Source organism: Ranitomeya imitator, chromosome 5 (genome assembly GCF_032444005.1).
Source record: "Ranitomeya imitator isolate aRanImi1 chromosome 5, aRanImi1.pri, whole genome shotgun sequence".
Taxonomy (NCBI): domain Eukaryota; kingdom Metazoa; phylum Chordata; class Amphibia; order Anura; family Dendrobatidae; genus Ranitomeya; species Ranitomeya imitator.
Genome location: NC_091286.1, coordinates 716011573 through 716036953, shown reverse-complemented (window position 1 = coordinate 716036953; position 25381 = coordinate 716011573). Strand labels below are relative to the sequence as shown.

The 25381-nt window shown below is 45.4% G+C and overlaps 1 protein-coding gene across 1 annotated transcript in view; it reads right to left on the bottom strand.

The window, feature by feature from the left end:
* The window catches only part of LOC138681001 (T-cell differentiation antigen CD6-like), a 361581-nt gene that overhangs the window by 258724 nt on the left and 77476 nt on the right, over positions 1-25381 (bottom strand). Inside the window, exon 5 of the mRNA XM_069768182.1 lies at positions 19061-19120. Within this exon, the coding sequence (XP_069624283.1) occupies positions 19061-19120 (60 nt within the window). The remainder of the gene's footprint in view (positions 1-19060; positions 19121-25381) is intronic.

The window sequence follows — 25381 nt, the reverse complement described above, 5'->3', positions numbered from 1 at the left end:
ATAAAGCTGTGCCCCATATATAATGCTCTGCACCGTTCATTATGGCCCCATAGATGCTCCATATAAAGCTGGGCCATATATAATGCTCTGCACCATTCATTATGGCCCCATAGATGCTCCATATAAAGCTGGGCCATATATAATGCTCTGCACCATTCATTATAGCCCCATAGATGCTCCATATAAAGCTGTGCCATATATAATTCTCTGCACCGTTCATTATGGCCCCATAGATGCTCCATATAAAGCTGTGCCCCATATAGAATGCTCTGCACCGTTCATTATTGCCCCATAGATGCTCCATATAAAGCTGTGCCATATATAATGCTCTGCACCGTTCATTATGGCCCCATAGATGCTCCATATAAAACTGTGCCCCATATATAATGCTCTGCACCGTTCATTATGGCCCCATAGATGCTCCATATAAAGCTGTGCCCCATATATAATGCTCTGCACTGTTCATTATGGCCCCATAGATGCTCCATATAAAGCTGTGCCCCATATATAATGCTCTGCACCGTTCATTATGGCCCCATATAAAGCTGTGCCATATATAATGCTCTGCACCGTTCATTATTGCCCCATATAAAGCTGTGCCATATATAATGCTCTGCACTGTTCATTATTGCCCCATAGATGCTCCATATAAAGTTGTGCCCCATATATAATGCTCTGCACTGTTCATTATGGCCCCATAGATGCTCCATATAAAGCTGTGCCCCATATATAATGCTCTGCACCATTCATTATGGCCCCATAGATGCTCCATATAAAGCTGTGCCATATATAATGCTCTGCACTGTTCATTATGGCCACATAGATGCTCCATATAAAGCTGTGCCATATATAATGCTCTGCACCATTCATTATGCCCCCATAGATGCTCCATATAAAGCTGTGCCATATATAATGCTCTGCACTGTTCATTATTGCCCCATAGATGCTCCATATAAAGCTGTGCCCCATATATAATGCTCTGCACCATTCATTATGGCCCCATAGATGCTCCATATAAAGCTGTGCCATATATAATGCTCTGCACCGTTCATTATGGCCCCATAGATGCTCCATATAAAGCTGTGCCATATATAATGCTCTGCACTGTTCATTATGGCCCCATAGATGCTCCATATAAAGCTATGCCCCATATATAATGCTCTGCACCATTCATTATGGCCCCATAGATGCTCCATATAAAGCTGTGCCATATATAATGCTCTGCACCGTTCATTATGGCCCCATAGATGCTCCATATAAAGCTGTGCCCCATATATAATGCTCTGCACCGTTCATTATGGCCCCATAGTAACATAGTAACATAGTTAGTAAGGCCGAAAAAAGACATTTGTCCATCCAGTTCAGCCTATATTCCATCATAATAAATCCCCAGATCTACGTCCTTCTACAGAACCTAATAATTGTATGATACAATATTGTTCTGCTCCAGGAAGACATCCAGGCCTCTCTTGAACCCCTCGACTGAGTTCGCCATCACCACCTCCTCAGGCAAGCAATTCCAGATTCTCACTGCCCTAACAGTAAAGAATCCTCTTCTATGTTGGTGGAAAAACCTTCTCTCCTCCAGACGCAAAGAATGCCCCCTTGTGCCCGTCACCTTCCTTGGTATAAACAGATCCTCAGCGAGATATTTGTATTGTCCCCTTATATACTTATACATGGTTATTAGATCGCCCCTCAGTCGTCTTTTTTCTAGACTAAATAATCCTAATTTCGCTAATCTATCTGGGTATTGTAGTTCTCCCATCCCCTTTATTAATTTTGTTGCCCTCCTTTGTACTCTCTCTAGTTCCATTATATCCTTCCTGAGCACCGGTGCCCAAAACTGGACACAGTACTCCATGTGCGGTCTAACTAGGGATTTGTACAGAGGCAGTATAATGCTCTCATCATGTGTATCCAGACCTCTTTTAATGCACCCCATGATCCTGTTTGCCTTGGCAGCTGCTGCCTGGCACTGGCTGCTCCAGGTAAGTTTATCATTAACTAGGATCCCCAAGTCCTTCTCCCTGTCAGATTTACCCAGTGGTTTCCCGTTCAGTGTGTAATGGTGATATTGATTCCCTCTTCCCATGTGTATAACCTTACATTTATCATTGTTAAACCTCATCTGCCACCTTTCAGCCCAAGTTTCCAACTTATCCAGATCCATCTGTAGCAGAATACTATCTTCTCTTGTATTAACTGCTTTACATAGTTTTGTATCATCTGCAAATATCGATATTTTACTGTGTAAACCTTCTACCAGATCATTAATGAATATGTTGAAGAGAACAGGTCCCAATACTGACCCCTGCGGTACCCCACTGGTCACAGCGACCCAGTTAGAGACTATACCATTTATAACCACCCTCTGCTTTCTATCACTAAGCCAGTTACTAACCCATTTACACACATTTTCCCCCAGACCAAGCATTCTCATTTTGTGTACCAACCTCTTGTGCGGCACGGTATCAAACGCTTTGGAAAAATCGAGATATACCACGTCCAATGACTCACCGTGGTCCAGTCTATAGCTTACCTCTTCATAAAAACTGATTAGATTGGTTTGACAGGAGCGATTTCTCATAAACCCATGCTGATATGGAGTTAAACAGTTATTCTCATTGAGATAATCCAGAATAACATCCCTCAGAAGCCCTTCAAATATTTTACCAACAATAGAGGTTAGACTTACTGGCCTATAATTTCCAGGTTCACTTTTAGAGCCCTTTTTGAATATTGGCACCACATTTGCTATGCGCCAGTCCTGCGGAACAGACCCTGTCGCTATAGAGTCACTAAAAATAAGAAATAATGGTTTATCTATTACATTACTTAGTTCTCTTAGTACTCGTGGGTGTATGCCATCCGGACCCGGAGATTTATCTATTTTAATCTTATTTAGCCGGTTTCGCACCTCTTCTTGGGTTAGATTGGTGACCCTTAATATAGGGTTTTCATTGTTTCTTGGGATTTCACCTAGCATTTCATTTTCCACCGTGAATACCGTGGAGAAGAAGGTGTTTAAAATGTTAGCTTTTTCCTCGTCATCTACAACCATTCTTTCCTCACTATTTTTTAACGGGCCTACATTTTCAGTTTTTATTCTTTTACTATTGATATAGTTGAAGAACAGTTTGGGATTAGTTTTACTCTCCTTAGCAATGTGCTTCTCTGTTTCCTTTTTGGCAGCTTTAATTAGTTTTTTAGATAAAGTATTTTTCTCCCTATAGTTTTTTAGAGCTTCAATGGTGCCATCCTGCTTTAGTAGTGCAAATGCTTTCTTTTTACTGTTAATTGCCTGTCTTACTTCTTTGTTTAGCCACATTGGGTTTTTCCTATTTCTAGTCCTTTTATTCCCACAAGGTATAAACCGCTTACACTGCCTATTTAGGATGTTCTTAAACATTTCCCATTTATTATCTGTATTCTCATTTCTGAGGATATTGTCCCAGTCTACCAGATTAAGGGCATCTCTAAGCTGGTCAAACTTTGCCTTCCTAAAGTTCAATGTTTTTGTGACTCCCTGACAAGTCCCCCTAGTGAAAGACAGGTGAAACTGTACAATATTGTGGTCGCTATTTCCTAAATGCCCAACCACCTTAGATGCTTCATATAAAGCTGTGCCCCATATATAATGCTCTGCACTGTTCATTATTGCCCCATAGATGCTCCATAGAAAGCTGTGCCCCATATATAATGCTCTGCACCGTTCATTATGGCCCCATAGATGCTCCATATAAAGCTGTGCCCCATATAGAATGCTCTGCACCGTTCATTATGGCCCCATAGATGCTCCATATAAAGCTGTGCCCCATATAGAATGCTCTGCACCGTTCATTATGGCCCCATAGATGCTCCATATAAAGCTGTGCCCCATATATAATGCTCTGCACCGTTCATTATTGCCCCATAGATGTGCCATAGAAGGCTGTGCCCCGTATATAATGCTTTGCACCATTCATTATTGCCACATAGATATGCCATAGATAGCTGTGCCCCATATATAATGCTCTGCACTGTTCATTATTGCCCCATAGATGCTCCATATAAAGCTGTGCCCCATATATAATGCTCTGCACCGTTCATTATGGCCCCATAGATGCTCCATATAAAGCTGTGCCCCATATAGATTGCTCTGTACCGTTCATTATTGCCCCATAGATGCTCCATATAAAGCTGTGCCATATATAATGCTCTGCACCGTTCATTATTGCCCCATAGATGCTCCATATAAAGCTGTGCCATATATAATGCTCTGCACCGTTCATTATGGCCCCATAGATGCTCCATATAAAGCTGTGCCATATATAATGCTCTGCACCGTTCATTATGGCCCCATAGATGCTCCATATAAAGCTGTACCATATATATAATGCTCTGCACCGTTCATTATGGCCCCATAGATGCTCCATATAAAGCTGTGCCCCATATAGAATGCTCTGCACCGTTCATTATTGCCCCATAGATGCTCCATATAAAGCTGTGCCATAGATTGCTCTGCACCGTTCATTATTGCCCCATAGATGCTCCATATAAAGCTGTGCCATATATAATGCTCTGCACCATTCATTATTGCCGCATAGATGCTCCATATAAAGCTGTGCCCCATATATAATGCTCTGCACCGTTCATTATTGCCCCATAGATGCTCCATATAAAGCTGTGCCCCATATATAATGCTCTGCACCGTTCATTATTGCCCCATAGATGCTCCATATAAAGCTGTGCCCCATATATAATGCTCTGCACCGTTCATTATGGCCCCATAGATGCTCCATAGAAAGCTGTGCCCCATATAGATTGCTCTGCACCGTTCATTATTGCCCCATAGATGTGCCATAGATAGCTGTGCCCCATATAGATTGCTCTGCACCGTTCATTATTGCCCCATAGATGTGCCATAGATAGCTGTGCCCCATATAGATTGCTCTGCACCGTTCATTATGGCCCCATAGATGCTCCATATAAAGCTGTGCCCCATATATAATGCTCTGCACCGTTCATTATGGCCCCATAGATGCTCCATAGAAAGCTGTGCCCCATATAGATTGCTCTGCACCGTTCATTATTGCCCCATAGATGTGCCATAGATAGCTGTGCCCCATATATAATGCTCTGCACCGTTCATTATTGCCCCATAGATGCTCCATATAAAGCTGTGCCCCATATATAATGCTCTGCACCGTTCATTATGGCCCCATAGATGCTCCATAGAAAGCTGTGCCCCATATAGATTGCTCTGCACCGTTCATTATTGCCCCATAGATGTGCCATAGATAGCTGTGCCCCATATAGATTGCTCTGCACCGTTCATTATTGCCCCATAGATGTGCCATAGATAGCTGTGCCCCATATAGATTGCTCTGCACCGTTCATTATGGCCCCATAGATGCTCCATAGAAAGCTGTGCCCCATATAGATTGCTCTGCACCGTTCATTATGGCCCCATAGATGCTCCATATAAAGCTGTGCCACATATAATGCTCTGCACCGTTCATTATTGCCCCATAGATGTGCCATAGATAGCTGTGCCCCATATAGATTGCTCTGCACCGTTCATTATTGCCCCATAGATGCTCCATAGAAAGCTGTGCCCCATATAGATTGCTCTGCACCGTTCATTATTGCCCCATAGATGTGCCATAGATAGCTGTGCCCCATATAGATTTCTCTGCACCGTTCATTATTGCCCCATAGATGCTCCATATAAAGCTGTGCCCCATATATATTGCTCTGCACCGTTCATTATGGCTACATAGATGCTCCATATAAAGCTGTGCCCCATATATAATGTTCTGCACCATTCATTATGGCCCCATAGATGCTCCATATAAAGCTGTGCCCCATATATAATGCTCTGCACCGTTCATTATGGCCCCATAGATGCTCCATATAAAGCTGTGCCATATATAATGCTCTGCACCATTCATTATGGCCCCATAGATGCTCCATATAAAGCTGTGCCATATATAATGCTCTGCACCGTTCATTATTGCCCCATAGATGTGCCATAGATAGCTGTGCCCCATATAGAATGCTCTGCACCGTTCATTATGGCCCCATAGATGTGCCATAGATAGCTGTGCCCCATATAGAATGCTCTGCACCGTTCATTATGGCCCCACAGATGTGCCATATAAAGCTGTGCCATATATAATGCTCTATACCGTTCATTATGGCCCCATAGATGCTCCATATAAAGCTGTGCCATATATAATGCTCTGCACCGTTCATTATTGCCCCATAGATGCTCCATATAAAGCTGTGCCATATATAATGCTCTGCACCGTTCATTATGGCCCCATAGATGCTCCATATAAAGCTGTGCCATATATAATGCTCTGCACCGTTCATTATGGCCCCATAGATGCTCCATATAAAGCTGTACCATATATATAATGCTCTGCACCGTTCATTATGGCCCCATAGATGCTCCATATAAAGCTGTGCCCCATATAGAATGCTCTGCACCGTTCATTATTGCCCCATAGATGCTCCATATAAAGCTGTGCCATATATAGATTGCTCTGCACCGTTCATTATTGCCCCATAGATGCTCCATATAAAGCTGTGCCATGTATAATGCTCTGCACCGTTCATTATTGCCCCATAGATGCTCCATATAAAGCTGTGCCCCATATATAATGCTCTGCACCGTTCATTATTGCCCCATAGATGCTCCATATAAAGCTGTGCCCCATATATAATGCTCTGCACCGTTCATTATTGCCCCATAGATGCTCCATATAAAGCTGTGCCCCATATATAATGCTCTGCACCGTTCATTATGGCCCCATAGATGCTCCATAGAAAGCTGTGCCCCATATAGATTGCTCTGCACCGTTCATTATTGCCCCATAGATGTGCCATAGATAGCTGTGCCCCATATAGATTGCTCTGCACCGTTCATTATTGCCCCATAGATGTGCCATAGATAGCTGTGCCCCATATAGATTGCTCTGCACCGTTCATTATGGCCCCATAGATGCTCCATATAAAGCTGTGCCCCATATATAATGCTCTGCACCGTTCATTATGGCCCCATAGATGCTCCATAGAAAGCTGTGCCCCATATAGATTGCTCTGCACGGTTCATTATTGCCCCATAGATGTGCCATAGATAGCTGTGCCCCATATATAATGCTCTGCACCGTTCATTATTGCCCCATAGATGCTCCATATAAAGCTGTGCCCCCTATATAATGCTCTGCACCGTTCATTATGGCCCCATAGATGCTCCATAGAAAGCTGTGCCCCATATAGATTGCTCTGTACCGTTCATTATTGCCCCATAGATGTGCCATAGATAGCTGTGCCCCATATAGATTGCTCTGCACCGTTCATTATTGCCCCATAGATGCTCCATATAAAGCTGTGCCATATATAATGCTCTGCACCGTTCATTATGGCCCCATAGATGCTCCATATAAAGCTGTGCCCCATATATATTGCTCTGCACCGTTCATTATGGCCCCATAGATGCTCCATATAAAGCTGTGCCCCATATATAATGTTCTGCACCATTCATTATGGCCCCATAGATGCTCCATATAAAGCTGTGCCCCATATATAATGCTCTGCACCGTTCATTATGGCCCCATAGATGCTCCATATAAAGCTGTGCCATATATAATGCTCTGCACCGTTCATTATTGCCCCATAGATGTGCCATAGATAGCTGTGCCCCATATAGAATGCTCTGCACCGTTCATTATGGCCCCATAGATGCTCCATATAAAGCTGTGCCATATATAATGCTCTGCACCGTTCATTATTGCCCCATAGATGTGCCATAGATAGCTGTGCCCCATATAGAATGCTCTACTCCGTTAATTATTGCCCCATAGATGCTCCATATAAAGCTGTGCCACATATAATGCTCTGCACCGTTCATTATGGCCCCATAGATGCTCCATATAAAGCTGTGCCCCATATATAATGCTCTGTACCGTTCATTATGGCCCCATAGATGCTCCATATAAAGCTGTGCCCCATATATAATGCTCTGCACCGTTCATTATGGCCCCATAGATGTGCCATAGAAAGCTGTGCCCCATATAGATTGCTCTGCACCGTTCATTATTGCCCCATAGATGTGCCATAGAAAGCTGTGCCCCATATAGATTGCTCTACTCCGTTAATTATTGCCCCATAGATGCTCCATATAAAGCTGTGCCATATATAATGCTCTGCACCGTTCATTATTGCCCCATAGATGTGCCATAGAAAGCTGGGCCCCATATAGAATGCTCTGCACCGTTCATTATGGCCCCATAGATGCTCCATATAAAGCTGTGCCATATATAATGCTCTGCACCGTTCATTATGGCCCCATAGATGCTCCATATAAAGCTGTGCCATATATAATGCTCTGCACCGCTCATTATGGCCCCATAGATGCTCCATATAAAGCTGTGCTCCATATATAATGCTCTGCACCGTTCATTATGACCCCATAGATGCTCCATATAAAGCTGTGCCCCATATATAATGCTCTGCACCGTTCATTATTGCCCCATAGATGCTCCATATAAAGCTGTGCCCCATATATAATGCTCTGCACCGTTCATTATGGCCCCATAGATGCTCCATATAAAGTTGTGCCCCATATATAATGCTCTGCACCGTTCATTATTGCCCCATAGATGCTCCATATAAAGCTGTGCCCCATATATAATGCTCTGCACCGTTCATTATGGCCCCATAGATGCTCCATATAAAGCTGTGCCCCATATATAATGCTCTGCACCATTCATTATGGCCCCATAGATGCTCCATATAAAGCTGTGCCATATATAGATTGCTCTGCACCGTTCATTATTGCCCCATAGATGCTCCATATAAAGCTGTGCCATATATAGATTGCTCTGCACCGTTCATTATTGCCCCATAGATGCTCCATATAAAGCTGTGCCCCATATATAATGCTCTGCACCGTTCATTATGGCCCCATAGATGCTCCATATAAAGCTGTGCCCCATATAGAATACTCTGCACCGTTCATTATTGCCCCATAGATGCTCCATATAAAGCTGTGCCATATATAGATTGCTCTGCACCGTTCATTATTGCCCCATAGATGCTCCATATAAAGCTGTGCCCCATATATAATGCTCTGCACCGTTCATTATTGCCCCATAGATGCTCCATATAAAGCTGTGCCCCATATATAATGCTCTGCACCGTTCATTATTGCCCCATAGATGCTCCATATAAAGCTGTGCCCCATATATAATGCTCTGCACCATTCATTATTGCCCCATAGATGCTCCATATAAAGCTGTGCCCCATATATATTGCTCTGCACCGTTCATTATGGCCCCATAGATGCTCCATATAAAGCTGTGCCCCATATATAATGTTCTGCACCATTCATTATGGCCCCATAGATGCTCCATATAAAGCTGTGCCCCATATATAATGCTCTGCACCGTTCATTATGGCCCCATAGATGCTCCATATAAAGCTGTGCCATATATAATGCTCTGCACCATTCATTATGGCCCCATAGATGCTCCATATAAAGCTGTGCCATATATAATGCTCTGCACCGTTCATTATTGCCCCATAGATGTGCCATAGATAGCTGTGCCCCATATAGAATGCTCTGCACCGTTCATTATGGCCCCATAGATGCTCCATATAAAGCTGTGCCATATATAATGCTCTGCACCGTTCATTATTGCCCCATAGATGTGCCATAGATAGCTGTGCCCCATATAGAATGCTCTGCACCGTTCATTATGGCCCCATAGATGCTCCATATAAAGCTGTGCCACATATAATGCTCTGCACCGTTCATTATGGCCCCATAGATGCTCCATATAAAGCTGTGCCCCATATATAATGCTCTGTACCGTTCATTATGGCCCCATAGATGCTCCATATAAAGCTGTGCCCCATATATAATGCTCTGCACCGTTCATTATGGCCCCATAGATGTGCCATAGAAAGCTGTGCCCCATATAGATTGCTCTGCACCGTTCATTATTGCCCCATAGATGTGCCATAGATAGCTGTGCCCCATATAGATTGCTCTACTCCGTTAATTATTGCCCCATAGATGCTCCATATAAAGCTGTGCCATATATAATGCTCTGCACCGTTCATTATTGCCCCATAGATGTGCCATAGAAAGCTGGGCCCCATATAGAATGCTCTGCACCGTTCATTATGGCCCCATAGATGCTCCATATAAAGCTGTGCCATATATAATGCTCTGCACCGTTCATTATGGCCCCATAGATGCTCCATATAAAGCTGTGCCATATATAATGCTCTGCACCGCTCATTATGGCCCCATAGATGCTCCATATAAAGCTGTGCTCCATATATAATGCTCTGCACCGTTCATTATGACCCCATAGATGCTCCATATAAAGCTGTGCCCCATATATAATGCTCTGCACCGTTCATTATTGCCCCATAGATGCTCCATATAAAGCTGTGCCCCATATATAATGCTCTGCACCGTTCATTATGGCCCCATAGATGCTCCATATAAAGTTGTGCCCCATATATAATGCTCTGCACCGTTCATTATTGCCCCATAGATGCTCCATATAAAGCTGTGCCCCATATATAATGCTCTGCACCGTTCATTATGGCCCCATAGATGCTCCATATAAAGCTGTGCTCCATATAGAATACTCTGCACCGTTCATTATTGCCCCATAGATGCTCCATATAAAGCTGTGCCATATATAGATTGCTCTGCACCGTTCATTATTGCCCCATAGATGCTCCATATAAAGCTGTGCCATGTATAATGCTCTGCACCGTTCATTATTGCCCCATAGATGCTCCATATAAAGCTGTGCCCCATATATAATGCTCTGCACCGTTCATTATTGCCCCATAGATGCTCCATATAAAGCTGTGCCCCATATATAATGCTCTGCACCATTCATTATTGCCCCATAGATGCTCCATATAAAGCTGTGCCCCATATATAATGCTCTGCACCGTTCATTATGGCCCCATAGATGCTCCATATAAAGCTGTGCCCCATATATAATGTTCTGCACCATTCATTATGGCCCCATAGATGCTCCATATAAAGCTGTGCCCCATATATAATGCTCTGCACCGTTCATTATGGCCCCATAGATGCTCCATATAAAGCTGTGCCATATATAATGCTCTGCACCATTCATTATGGCCCCATAGATGCTCCATATAAAGCTGTGCCATATATAATGCTCTGCACCGTTCATTATTGCCCCATAGATGTGCCATAGATAGCTGTGCCCCATATAGAATGCTCTGCACCGTTCATTATGGCCCCATAGATGCTCCATATAAAGCTGTGTCATATATAATGCTCTGCACCGTTCATTATTGCCCCATAGATGTGCCATAGATAGCTGTGCCCCATATAGAATGCTCTACTCCGTTAATTATTGCCCCATAGATGCTCCATATAAAGCTGTGCCACATATAATGCTCTGCACCGTTCATTATGGCCCCATAGATGCTCCATATAAAGCTGTGCCCCATATATAATGCTCTGTACCGTTCATTATGGCCCCATAGATGCTGCATATAAAGCTGTGCCCCATATATAATGCTCTGCACCGTTCATTATGGCCCCATAGATGTGCCATAGAAAGCTGTGCCCCATATAGATTGCTCTGCACCGTTCATTATTGCCCCATAGATGTGCCATAGATAGCTGTGCCCCATATAGATTGCTCTACTCCGTTAATTATTGCCCCATAGATGCTCCATATAAAGCTGTGCCATATATAATGCTCTGCACCGTTCATTATTGCCCCATAGATGTGCCATAGAAAGCTGGGCCCCATATAGAATGCTCTGCACCGTTCATTATGGCCCCATAGATGCTCCATATAAAGCTGTGCCATATATAATGCTCTGCACCGTTCATTATGGCCCCATAGATGCTCCATATAAAGCTGTGCCATATATAATGCTCTGCACCGCTCATTATGGCCCCATAGATGCTCCATATAAAGCTGTGCTCCATATATAATGCTCTGCACCGTTCATTATGACCCCATAGATGCTCCATATAAAGCTGTGCCCCATATATAATGCTCTGCACCGTTCATTATTGCCCCATAGATGCTCCATATAAAGCTGTGCCCCATATATAATGCTCTGCACCGTTCATTATGGCCCCATAGATGCTCCATATAAAGTTGTGCCCCATATATAATGCTCTGCACCGTTCATTATTGCCCCATAGATGCTCCATATAAAGCTGTGCCCCATATATAATGCTCTGCACCGTTCATTATGGCCCCATAGATGCTCCATATAAAGCTGTGCCCCATATAGAATACTCTGCACCGTTCATTATTGCCCCATAGATGCTCCATATAAAGCTGTGCCATATATAGATTGCTCTGCACCGTTCATTATTGCCCCATAGATGCTCCATATAAAGCTGTGCCATGTATAATGCTCTGCACCGTTCATTATTGCCCCATAGATGCTCCATATAAAGCTGTGCCCCATATATAATGCTCTGCACCGTTCATTATTGCCCCATAGATGCTCCATATAAAGCTGTGCCCCATATATAATGCTCTGCACCATTCATTATTGCCCCATAGATGCTCCATATAAAGCTGTGCCCCATATATAATGCTCTGCACCGTTCATTATGGCCCCATAGATGCTCCATAGAAAGCTGTGCCCCATATAGATTGCTCTGCACCGTTCATTATTGCCCCATAGATGTGCCATAGATAGCTGTGCCCCATATAGATTGCTCTGCACCGTTCATTATGGCCCCATAGATGCTCCATATAAAGCTGTGCCCCATATATAATGCTCTGCACCGTTCATTATGGCCCCATAGATGTGCCATAGAAAGCTGTGCCCCATATAGATTGCTCTGCACCGTTCATTATTGCCCCATAGATGTGCCATAGATAGCTGTGCCCCATATAGATTGCTCTACTCCGTTAATTATTGCCCCATAGATGCTCCATATAAAGCTGTGCCATATATAATGCTCTGCACCGTTCATTATTGCCCCATAGATGTGCCATAGAAAGTTGGGCCCCATATATAATGCTCTGCACCGTTCATTATGGCCCCATAGATGCTCCATATAAAGCTGTGCCATATATAATGCTCTGCACCGTTCATTATGGCCCCATAGATGCTCCATATAAAGCTGTGCCATATATAATGCTCTGCACCGCTCATTATGGCCCCATAGATGCTCCATATAAAGCTGTGCTCCATATATAATGCTCTGCACCGTTCATTATGACCCCATAGATGCTCCATATAAAGCTGTGCCCCATATATAATGCTCTGCACCGTTCATTATGGCCCCATAGATGCTCCATATAAAGTTGTGCCCCATATATAATGCTCTGCACCGTTCATTATGGCCCCATAGATGCTCCATATAAAGCTGTGCCATTGCTGCTGCAATAAAAAAAAAAAAAAGCCATACTCGCCTCTCTTGCTTGCAGCTCCTCAGCATCCCGTCTCTCCGCACTGACTATTCAGGCAGAGGGCGGCGCGCACACTATATGCGTCATCGTGCAGCGCCCCAGAGACCTGGTCGTTGCAGTATAGCGCTCTGCCACTAAGGGGAGTGATGGTACGTCTGATGGCACTGAAGAGTTCTCCTGACCAGGTATCACAAGCACACATTACACTTCACACTCCGGCCACATTTATTGGGCCACTCCTCACACTGGTAAAACTAGGGGCTGGGGAGGAAGTTAGTCAGAAGCTGACTGGGTTGGAACCAGGCAACATCCCGTGGCAGGGGGTGTTGTGGGGAGAAGACACAGGGGGGTCCCTGTCAGGCGTGGGAACCTGGCAGGTGCCTAGCGAACAGAGCAGAACGTTACGGAACCGCGCCTGCACACCTTGCGGCGGTATCCTAAGAAAGTGACAAGAGGGGAAGAATATTGTGGAACAGTGTAAACGAGATCAGCACAAAGGAGAGCCAGTAAGAGTCGTGCCGAGAGAGGAAGGCAACATCTTACTGAGGCGCGTAGTCGGTGGCCGGATCACCGTAGGAGTAACTGACTTCACGCATTACTTCAAATTCCGCTGGAGCGTTGATTATAGGTTGGCTGTCTACCTTCTACACCTACGAAGACATAGGGGGCAACATTGGGAGAGGGGCATATCTAGGGTCCCGGAAGACCTCCAAGTCTTCCCGTCAAACGGGTGGCGTCCTATCCATAACATACCTGGGGGACGTTAGAAACTAGCAACATCTGGAACCAAAGAACGAGAGAGAGAGCTGTAGAGAACGAACGAAAGAGAACAGCAGTTGTGAGGACTATTCCGAATGCTCAGCAGGGTAGGACTACAACACACAGACGCTATTGGTAGGCAACGATTTCCATCTGCGAGGGAAACTCTGGATGTGCCCATTGGACCGGCCGGTCTCTGATAGCCCTGTTAAACGTGCTCTGGACTGAGTGTACTGAAGCCTTCAGTAAAAGGTAAAGAGACTACAACCTTATGTCCTCGTTATTGCCTGCACCTCACACCATCACCATCCACCTTACTGGGAAGCCCTGGGGACATACTTCACCTGTGGGAAGGTATACCATCCGGCTGCTCTTCCATCACCCCAGCGGACCCCACAGCAGCGTCGGTCACCCTGACCGAACACCACAGGTGGCGTCACGAACCCCTAACAGACTGTACTACCATTTCCATTCGACGCCCCTTAGCAGGGTCACGACCGGGTCCAGCCACCATGACAACCGCAGAACTGAAGGAGAAGGGACCGGTGCCGAGTGACTTGTGGCCCTGTGTCTGGGGGCGCTCCAACTGCGCCCTCTGACCTGCACAGTCAGAGCCAGAGGACAGGAATACGGAGCAGCGCCCGGCGTGTGGAACGCGGACAGGTGAATATTACATACTTTCCTGCTCCCGGCGTGCCGCTCCTTCCCCCGGACAGCTGGTCTTCGGTGCCGCAGCCTTTTTCCTCTATCAGCGGTCACTGGCACCGCTCATTAGAGGAATGAATATGCGGCTCCACCCCTATGGGATTGGAGTCCATATTCATTTTTCTAATGAGCGGTCCCACGTGACCGCTGAACAGGAGAAGAGCTGCGGCACCGAAGACCGTGGGACGGCAGGGGGAGCGCCAGGAGCCCTGGAAGCAGGTGAGTATGCTTCAGTCCTCTCTACCCCTCTACCCCTCACCCGCCGACCCCACCGCCGACTGTGACTCGAGTATAAGCCAAGAGGGGCACTTTCAGCCCAAAAAATTGGGCTGAAAATCTCGGCTTATACAGTACTACGTCACTGTGCAATTTAGTATGTAGCCTGTGCTATATACTACCTACATATTCTCATATTCTAGAATACCCGATACGTTCGAATACATACATACAAATAGATTGGATGAGTGTTGAAGAATATTTCCTTTGAAAACAATGTGTAAATCAGAGGTGTCAAACTGCATTCCTCGAGGGCTGCAGACAGGTCATGTTTTCAGGATTTCCTTGTACTGCACAGGTGATAATTTAGTCACCTACACACATAATGCACCTTGTGCAAAGCTAAGGAAATCTTGAAAACACGCATGGTTTGCGGCCCTCGAGGAATGCAGTGTGACACCCCTGGTGTAAATGACAGAGCAATTCTCTATGTAAAAGATCATGTTAAAATCACATTGCAATCGGATGTAAATCGGATGCTAGGTGTGAAAAATGGGATTGTACTTACATGGTGCTGATCCATTGTTTTCGGTCCTGATATCAGAACTTTTTTTTTCAGACATGGGTATGAGCCCTAAGGCTGCCGTCACACTCGCAGTATGTGGTCAGTATTTCACATCAGTATTTGTAGCCAAAACCAGGAGTGGGTGATAAATGCAGAAGTGGTGCAGATGGTTCTATTATACTTTTCCTCTAATTGTTCCACTCCTGGCTTTGGCTACAAATACTGACCACATACAGCCTAAGGCCGGAAACATGTCCGTGTCTCGCATGTGAAATCCAAGCTCTGGTGCCGGCACTCCAGAGCGGAGCGTGCGGCTGTATAGCAACACATGGAGCCGCACGCTCCGCTCCCAAGTGCCGGCACCAGAGCTTGGATTTCACATGCGAGACACGGACGTGTTTCTCGCATGTGTGACTCCGGCCTTATTGTGACTTCTGGGAGAAGTCCATGTTCAGTGTCCAGTATTAGAAACTAGCCGACGGCACCACTGATATAGGGACGGCGTCCTAGTTCCACTGGACCCAAATGGAAAGGTACGGTACAGACCGCAGCAAAGTGAAGGCCGGCATCCAGTCCAGGTGAAGTATAAAGTCCTTCAACCACACAGGTCTTCTTCCAGCAGGCAATCCAGTCAGAATGGTGGTCTTATGTAGGAAGTAGATTCACAACCCCCAATGACCGCCCACGTTATTAGCAAATATACAATATACAGAATACATTTACTAGCGACCCATAACACATCTAGTATATAAAGAAAAACAAAGAAATAAACCTCATTATCACATATGTAGATAGGCAAATATCAGTTACCATGGTATTCATTCACCAATCGCTGCATCTGTTTCTCGTGCATGCACATTAGTAACCAATCAAACACCGTGTCTCAGCCAGTTTACCCACATGACTAAAACCCACCAATACACCATCTATCTATCACAACCAATCACCAACTCCCAAACAAGTCATCAAATGCAAAAGCCAATCATCTCACAGCTCTCATAGGGTGTTTAGTAAATGCTCATATCAATCACATAAAAAAAGGAAATAGCTGAATCTATGTGCCATAATACCGCATGTCTCCCCACTATTGGCTATATAACTAGGTAAAGGACCTCGTATACTGATCATCAACACACACCCGTACATACCGGCGCAACTCCAAAAGATAAACAACGACACGTGACCAGTCATACAGGCAGCACCGCCTCCTCAGTGTGTAAGGCCGTGCACGCACACTGCTAAGTCACCGGTGCGCGTGCGCAGGCGCGCCGAACTCACCCACCCCAACAGTAAACAGCATCGCACGGATAACCATGGGGTGACGTCACCGGAGCAGGGAGACCGCACACTGCCACGCCCCGACACCCGCACGCAAGCGTGCTAGCACCCAGCCCTCACAAAGGAGACGGGTTCATCTGTCAGAAAGCGCCATATCAGTATACAGAGGGCTTCCACTAACCAGCACAACATGTAACAATTGGAAAAATCCAGCCATATCCATGGCAACTCCTGTCTAATAGTCCTCCATCTGTACTGCTCATAAATAGAGAGACCTAGCTAGCGCTATATGGACACATGTGACATCAGCACTCATGATATCAGCATATCGACAAGGGTAGAACAACTCGTCATATTAACCATTTAATGACATTTATGAGAGAAGGAAAAAAAATAAGACAATACAGTGCATTATATTACAAAACCATATCAACCAATCCAATATGGGCAGGAGGGGCCAGACCATCTGAAAGGTCATTCAGGACACACTGTCCCCTTATCCCTTGGTCGTCCATACATTAAAACCTACAATCAAGACTGCTCCCCTGTTGGTCTCTTATCTTTTGGAGTTGCGCCTCTTTGGATGGGTGTGTTCCGATGCTAGCACGCTTGCGTGCGGGTGTCGGGGCGTGGCAGTGTGCGGTCTCCCTGCTCCGGTGACGTCACCCCATGGTTATCCGTGTGATGCTGTTTACTGTTGGGGTGGGTGAGTTCGGCGCGCCTGCGCACGCGCACCGGTGACTTAGCAGTGTGCGTGCACGGCCTTACACACTGAGGAGGCGGTGCTGCCTGTATGACTGGTCACGTGTCGTTGTTTATCTTTTGGAGTTGCGCCGGTATGTACGGGTGTGTGTTGATGATCAGTATACGAGGTCCTTTACCTAGTTATATAGCCAATAGTGGGGAGACATGCGGTATTAGGGCACATAGATTCAGCTATTTCCTTTTTTTATGTGATTGATATGAGCATTTACTAAACACCCTATGAGAGCTGTGAGATGATTGGCTTTTGCATTTGATGACTTGTTTGGGAGTTGGTGATTGGTTGTTATAGATAGATGGTGTATTGGTGGGTTTTAGTCATGTGGGTAAACTGGCTGAGACACGGTGTTTGATTGGTTACTAATGTGCATGCACGAGAAACAGATGCAGCGATTGGTGAATGAATACCATGGTAACTGATATTTGCCTATCTCTACATATGTGATAATGAGGTTTATTTCTTTGTTTTTCTTTATATACTAGATGTGTTATGGGTCGCTAGTAAATGTATTCTGTATATTGTATATTTGTTAATAACGTGGGCGGTCATTGGGGGTTGTGAATCTACTTCCTACATAAGACCACCATTCTGACTGGATTGCCTGCTGGAAGAAGACCTATGTGGTTGAAACGTTGCATTCGGCACAATGAAGGACTTTATACTTCACCTGGACTGGATGCCGGCCTTCACTTTGCTGCACTAGGTGTCCAGTATGGACCCCAGACTTTACCGTTCAGGCTTTCAGGCTCTAATGGAGGTTCTAATTTATGATTAAAGGGTTATTGGCACTGAATCTGAGAACAGAATCATGTAGAGACAAATATACTGATCCCAGCGATGTGTCACTTACTGGGTTGCTCACTCTAGTTGTATCCGATGGAGATTATTACTACAGGACTAGTAAACCTGCTGCCATGTATCTTCCTTATTCATGAGCTAGTTATACCCTCTCTCACACCACTGATTGGCAGCTTTCTGCCTATGCACAGTGTACACTGAGCTGCCAATCAGTGGTGTGGGTGGGGTTATACACAGGTCAGCATTCAGAGAACTTAGAATCACTGTTTTATCTGCTGCAGATTTACATCAAAACTACAGTAAGTGTCCCATCACTGGAAACAGGGTCTCTGCCCTAAATATTATGGTGATTTCAGATGGGGGAGTAAAACCCTGCTGACAGATTCTCTTAAAGCAGTAGATTAATCACAGCCATCACCCCCTCCACTGTCACCAGTCATCCCCATCAAGGTGCCTTCATCATCACAGCCATTGCCTACAATCCCCTATTCTTGACTCTTGTCCGTGTGGTCCATACTTCTGATCACTGACCTGGAGTCATCTTGTAGCTGATTGTCCGTGAGTCGATCACACTGGAGTCATTATCAGCACCTGATAAATATGAAGGAAGCAATAATCAGATGGATAACAGCAGAATAACAACCAGCAGTCATGATATGAGGAGAGCTCCAGGGCCTAAGCCCAGAGAAGTGACCCGTCCACAGTAGTGTCCATCTATGACCGATGTACATCCATCCTCAGTTTCTGTACTGATCGGCTGCGCTCTTACAGTGAAGAAGCCTGGCCACCTCTGTAATAAATGCCATCCCTCCCACCAGGTGATATTTGTTATTTTACCTACAATACATTATAAGGTAACTGTATATTTCCGGGATTACGCCCCCTGTGTAATACCACCGAAACGTTGTGATGGATGGTGGAGTTTTCTAAACATACAGCCATTTTGGCGTTACTCCTTCACTTCCCAGTCTTCCCGAGAGATTGGCTCCTATTCTTGTAGGAGAAGGGTGATTTTATCTGCATCACAGATGGAGCAAAAACGATGGCGGCTGCAGGTACTTGGACATCTCCATCCTCCATGGTAAACAACATACCATAATCATGGCCTACATAGAAGTCGCACGGCCGCATGCCAAAAGTTTTACTTGTCCCCTGCAACTATCCCCCCCCAAAAAAATATATTTATTCCTAATGAAACACTTCAGTGTTCTCACCAGTATCACCCCCTTTATGGCCATAACCCCCACCCAACACACTGAGCATGGGATCACCACAGTGAGTCCCCCACACACTTTCACACTACACATAAGTACTATCCTGTGTCAGGGTAATGCCTCCACCCAGTATGACAGCCCCCTATACATTATGAGGGTCACCTCAGCCTCCACACAGAATAAGGTCCCCTACAGCCCTCCACGCAGCATGGGAGACCCCCCCACAGCCCAATCAGTATAATGGCCATCACAGCCCCCTACTCAGTATAATTGCCCCCACAACTCCTCATACAATATTAGGGTGCCCACAGCAACTTACACAGGCTGAGGACCCCACACAGATTGAGGACTCCCATAACAAGACACTTAGTATAAGGGCCCCACTTAGTATAGGGTCCCAAATAGTCTCCATCTCAATATGAAGGCCCTCACAGTCCCCCATACAGTATTATGGCCCCCCACAGTCCCTTGTTCAGTATGATAGCACCCTCGGCTCAGTATAATTGCCCCTACCAACCCCCCAATCAGTATAACTGTCCCCTAGCAGCCCCTATTCAGTATTATGGCCCCACAATTACTTCACATCTCATCCCATTTCCTCTGCGCGGTGTGAGCACTGAGGCTTTAGCACAGCAGACGCGATGTAGTGACGTTATCACGCCTGCAGTTTCGGACGCACATGCACAGACTCCCTGATCCACCATTCTCTTCATCAGTCTTCACATCCTGAGGACCCGAATACTGCTGAAATTGTGATGATGGGGAGGGGGCCCGCTGTCAAGCGACGCCAGGCTTCCCTCGAATCACAGGCCACATAGCGGCCACATTGGCTGCCTCTAAGTGACACAAGGTTTTCTGCTGTCATTACAAATTCTGGCAATGCAGAGATCATTCCGCTTCCATTTCCTCAGAAGTGATGCCATTGAGTTTTGCAGGAATTCTTGCCCTGTGTAGGGCATTGAGTTGTCAGTTGTCTTTATTGCTGGCACAATCCCCTCTGCTCCCGAGTGTGTGCTCTGAGATATTCTAGGGGTAAGGAATCCAGCTCAAACAAGATTAAAGATGCTCACACTCCCCAATCCCTCACCGTAGCTAACTCATGTTCTGTACAATCTCAAAACAAGACATTTGTGGGCACACAGACCCAGGGTGTGGGCTCAGCTGGCTGGAGGGCATGAGGAGGAGCAAAGACTCGGACAATCAGGAATCAAGAGTCAGTAGTACAGATGAAGGTGCAGATTAAGCAGGGATGAGGGTAACATGGACAAGGTCCAGCAGTGATTTCTGTTTCCTGAAACCAGTGAATTAATCCAAGAGTAGGCAGAGTGAGGGTCACCTGAAGCAAGACCGTCAGTAAAGAGAACAATAAACTCTGATGGTGGAGCACACCAAGACTCTAGGATCTCCATCCTGAAGACCCTGATGTGTGTTTTTAGTAGGCCTTAAGATCCCTGGGAGAGAATGTCAGAGTGATGCTGGGCAACTTGCAAAACCGATGTGGAGCACGACAGTGTGCAGTAGCCCCAATGAAAGGAAACAACGTCTGAGATACCCAGGACAGATGCGTAAAAATACTCCTCCCCTCTTAGGACCCCTCCAAGAAGAGTCAGTGGTAGAAGAAAGACGATGCTTGACATGAAATCTCTTGAGCAAGATCTGAGCATTAATATGAAACATATGAGCTGTTATGTGTCTTGAGAGATACTTTTTCCAAACCGGGTATAGTATTTTGAATGGAAGACAAGGTTCTCAGCTGTATATAGGGCAGCACGGTGGCGCAGTGGTTAGCACAGCAGCCTTGCAGCGCTGGAGTCCTGGGTTCTAATCCCACCCAGGACAACATCTGCAAAGAGTTTGTATGTTCTCTCCGTGTTTGCGAGGGTTTCCTCCGGGCACTCCGGTTTCCTCCCACATTACAAAGACATACTGATAGGGATTCTAGATTGTGAGCCCCATCAGGGACAGTGATGATAAAGCGCTACGGAATATGTATTCCGCTATATAAAAATAAAAGATTATTATTATTATTATATTGTAACAAATGGAGGTGTCTCCACAAGATTCTGAGGAAGAATTGTGACGTGAGAATTTTGCTCAAGGAAGCAGATCTGGCCGATTATCTGGATGAGCATTGAGAATATTCGTAACTATTGCTTGACTGACTGTTTCAGTTTGCCCATTACCTTTTGGGGCAACGAGCTGAGGAAAGTCCATGGAAATGTTTAAGTTCTTGCAGAGCATCTTCCAGAAGGTGGAAACAAATTGCACACTATGGTCAGAAAGTATAGGAGCTGAAAGACCATGGAACCGGAAAATTTCTTTAAATAACTCTTAGCGTTCTCAGTGGTTGATAGCCATTAAAAGATAACTGAAAAGATGGCAACTCATTGAAGCTTTCGAGACTACTCAGGGCTCTTCATCAGGCACAGAATAACACAAAATATTTATGCACAAGAGGACGTAGGAATAATGCAATGAGAAGACAAGTGACTTGAAGCTGAACTATCAGTGTGGGATGGGGAGAAACAGTTGTGGCAGTAAATATTGGAATAGTTCATAGATAAGGAGTGTGAGAGTTTTATTGTCCTGTGATTGAGGTCTGGTCCATGATTGTGACGCCCCCCAATAGTGACAGAGAAGGTAGCTGAGGTAGAGCTATGTGGTAATTACACAAACAAGATGTTACCCACTGGGTAATCTAGTTAGTTATTCCTTGATCTGATTAGACAGGCAGGCATAGAAGACAGCCAGGAGCGAGTCATTGTCCCAGGCTAAATTATCAGATAGGGTGTGGAACTGGATGGCATAAGATTCCACAGAGTGAATTCCATACCGCACGTAATATGAGGGACTAAGAGCTTAAAGGGAATCTGTCACCACATTAGATAGCTCAAATCTATTAATATGAGTTATACAGGGATGACTTTTTGCAGCATTCTATAACCTGTATGCATATATTAGTAGATTAGATAAGTCAAATGTGGTGATTAGAGTTGAGCGACCTTGACCTTTTTAGAGTCGAGCCGGGTTTTGCGAAACCCGACTATGTCCAAAGTCGGGTCGAGTGAAATCGGCCGATTATGACGTAAAGTCGGGATCGACCGAAACACGAAACCCAATGCAAGTCAATGGGGCAGCATAGTCGGCAGTGAGTGGGGGCCAGGAAAACACCTAGAGTGGCCATTTTAATGTCAAAACCATCCATTCTTCTTAATGAAGCTTGTCAAGCGTAATTTACCTTATAATAATTGGAAGGCATTTGAAATTGGGGGTCATTTGGCTAAAGTTGTGGGGGGTAGGGCTGGTTCAAGTAATTAGTGGGCCCAGGAAATCTGGACCACGTCACGGCAGTGGAGCAGGGAGAGGTAAGTATTTCAACTTTGCAAGTGCTGTGAACCTGAGCAAGCAGGGGGGGCCCACTCGTTGGCATTGGCACTGGCACAGGGCCCCTCAAAGTACAGCGGTGTGTTTGCACGGCGGGGGCGCCTCCCACCGGCAGCAACACTTTTGCGTACTATGAGAGGCCCTGTGCCAGTGACGTCGCCAACTAGTATTCCTCCCCCCACCTGATGAAGGAACCTGCACTTTCATCTGCACCTTCCTCTTTGTCCCCGTGTAAGGTGGTATGGTATGCGGGAAGAGCAACCTGACTTTCAGCAGGGTCACAATGTTGTTGTGTAGCGTGCACGGGGAATGTTGCGTTATGGGTCAATGTACCAGCAGACTCATCTATCACTGGCTGGGCAATGGGCACGATGAAGTGGAAACACAGATATAGGCCCAAAGAAGAAAGTGGGCTAAATGCAGTTCAAAATTGGTAACACAGGAATAACCAGGGGGCATTGCAGTGGAGGACAACTGGAATGAGAGGCTGACACAGAGAGTAGGGCCAAATCAGTAAGTAGTCGAAATGCAGTTCAAAATTGGCAACCGTAGTAAACAGGCGGCACAGCTTTGTTCAGTGGAGGAGAACAGCAAGGAGTGGCAGACACCGATAGTAGGCCCCAAACCAACTAGTACGCCAAATGCAGTTGTTCCATTTAACCACAATTTAATGAGAGCCTGAAGATAGAAGCTCAGGAAAGGCAACCTGGGGAACACCTTGGAGTGTAACACACCATCTCTCTCCACCCCATACCCATTTTGTATGGCCTAATGCAGTGTACTTTTCTACAACTACTAAACGAGAGTCGGAAGACCGAAGCAATGGCAAGGAAACCTGGGGAACACCTTAGAGTGTAACACACCCTCTCTCTACACCCCATACCCAATTTGAAGGCCTAATGCAGTGTAGTTTCCAAGAACTACTAAACGAGAGCCGGAAGATCGAAGCTCAGGAAAGGCAACCTGGGGAACACCTTGGAGTGTAACACACCCTCTCGCTACACCCCATACCCAATTTGAAGGCCTAATGCAGCGTAGTTTCCAACAACTACTAAACGAGAGCCGGAAGATCGAAGCTCAGGAAAGGCAACCTGGGGAACACCTTGGAGTGTAACACACCCTCTCTCTACGCCCCATACCCAATTTGTAGGCCTAATGCAGCGTAGTTTCCGACAACTACTAAACGAGAGCCGGAATATCGAAGCTCAGGAAAGGCAACCTGGGGAACACCTTGGAGTGTAACACACCCTCTCTCTACACCCCATACCCAATTTGAAGGCCTAATGCAGTGTAGTTTCCAAGAACTACTAAACGAGAGCCGGAAGATCGAAGCTCAGGAAAGGCAACCTGGGGAACACCTTGGAGTGTAACACACCCTCTCGCTACACCCCATACCCAATTTGAAGGCCTAATGCAGCGTAGTTTCCAACAACTACTAAACGAGAGCCGGAAGATCGAAGCTCAGGAAAGGCAACCTGGGGAACACCTTGGAGTGGAACACACCATCTCTCTACACCCCATACCCAATTTGAAGGCCTAATGCAGAGTAGTTTCCAAGAACTACTAAACGAGAGCCGGAAGATCGAAGCTCAGGAAAGGCAACCTGGGGAACACCTTGGAGTGTAACACAACGTCTCTCTACACGACGGAAGGGCTGATTCTTAGGAAGGAAGGCTGTTGGAAATAAGCATTGCGCGTCCGAGGGTGATTATATTCTTATTAGGTATATGCTCACCCTCGGACGCGCCCTGCTTCTTTATTTGGAATGAATGTTTATTTGCAATGTGGTGTTGACTTTCTCTATTATTTTGGTAATTAATGATTTTATTATTTTCATTATTTTGCATCTTCTCGGCAATAATATAAAGAAGACGCGACAGGACAACACTCGGTGGATGCCATATGTGTGTTTTCAATTTAAAAAAACTTTCAGTTAACTACTTGCAGGAGAAAGTAATTGTAGCTGGTGGCCATTTTTAGTACTGTACCAGATTAGAGTTGTGTGTTTGTTTTTAATGTTAAAATGTCTGCATTTGATATCTCACCAGTATTTTCTTTTTTATAAGCAAAATACTTATTTTTATATTTTCTGATGTTGGTTCCAGGGGTACACGGGCAGCAGTGGTCTGGTCAGTGGAAGTCTAGTGGAAGGAGTGACCGCAGACAGGCTTCCAAGGCCTAACATAACAAACTTGGGCTGGCTGTAGGCACTTTTAAATTGGTTCCAGGGGTACACGGGCAGCAGTGGTCTGGT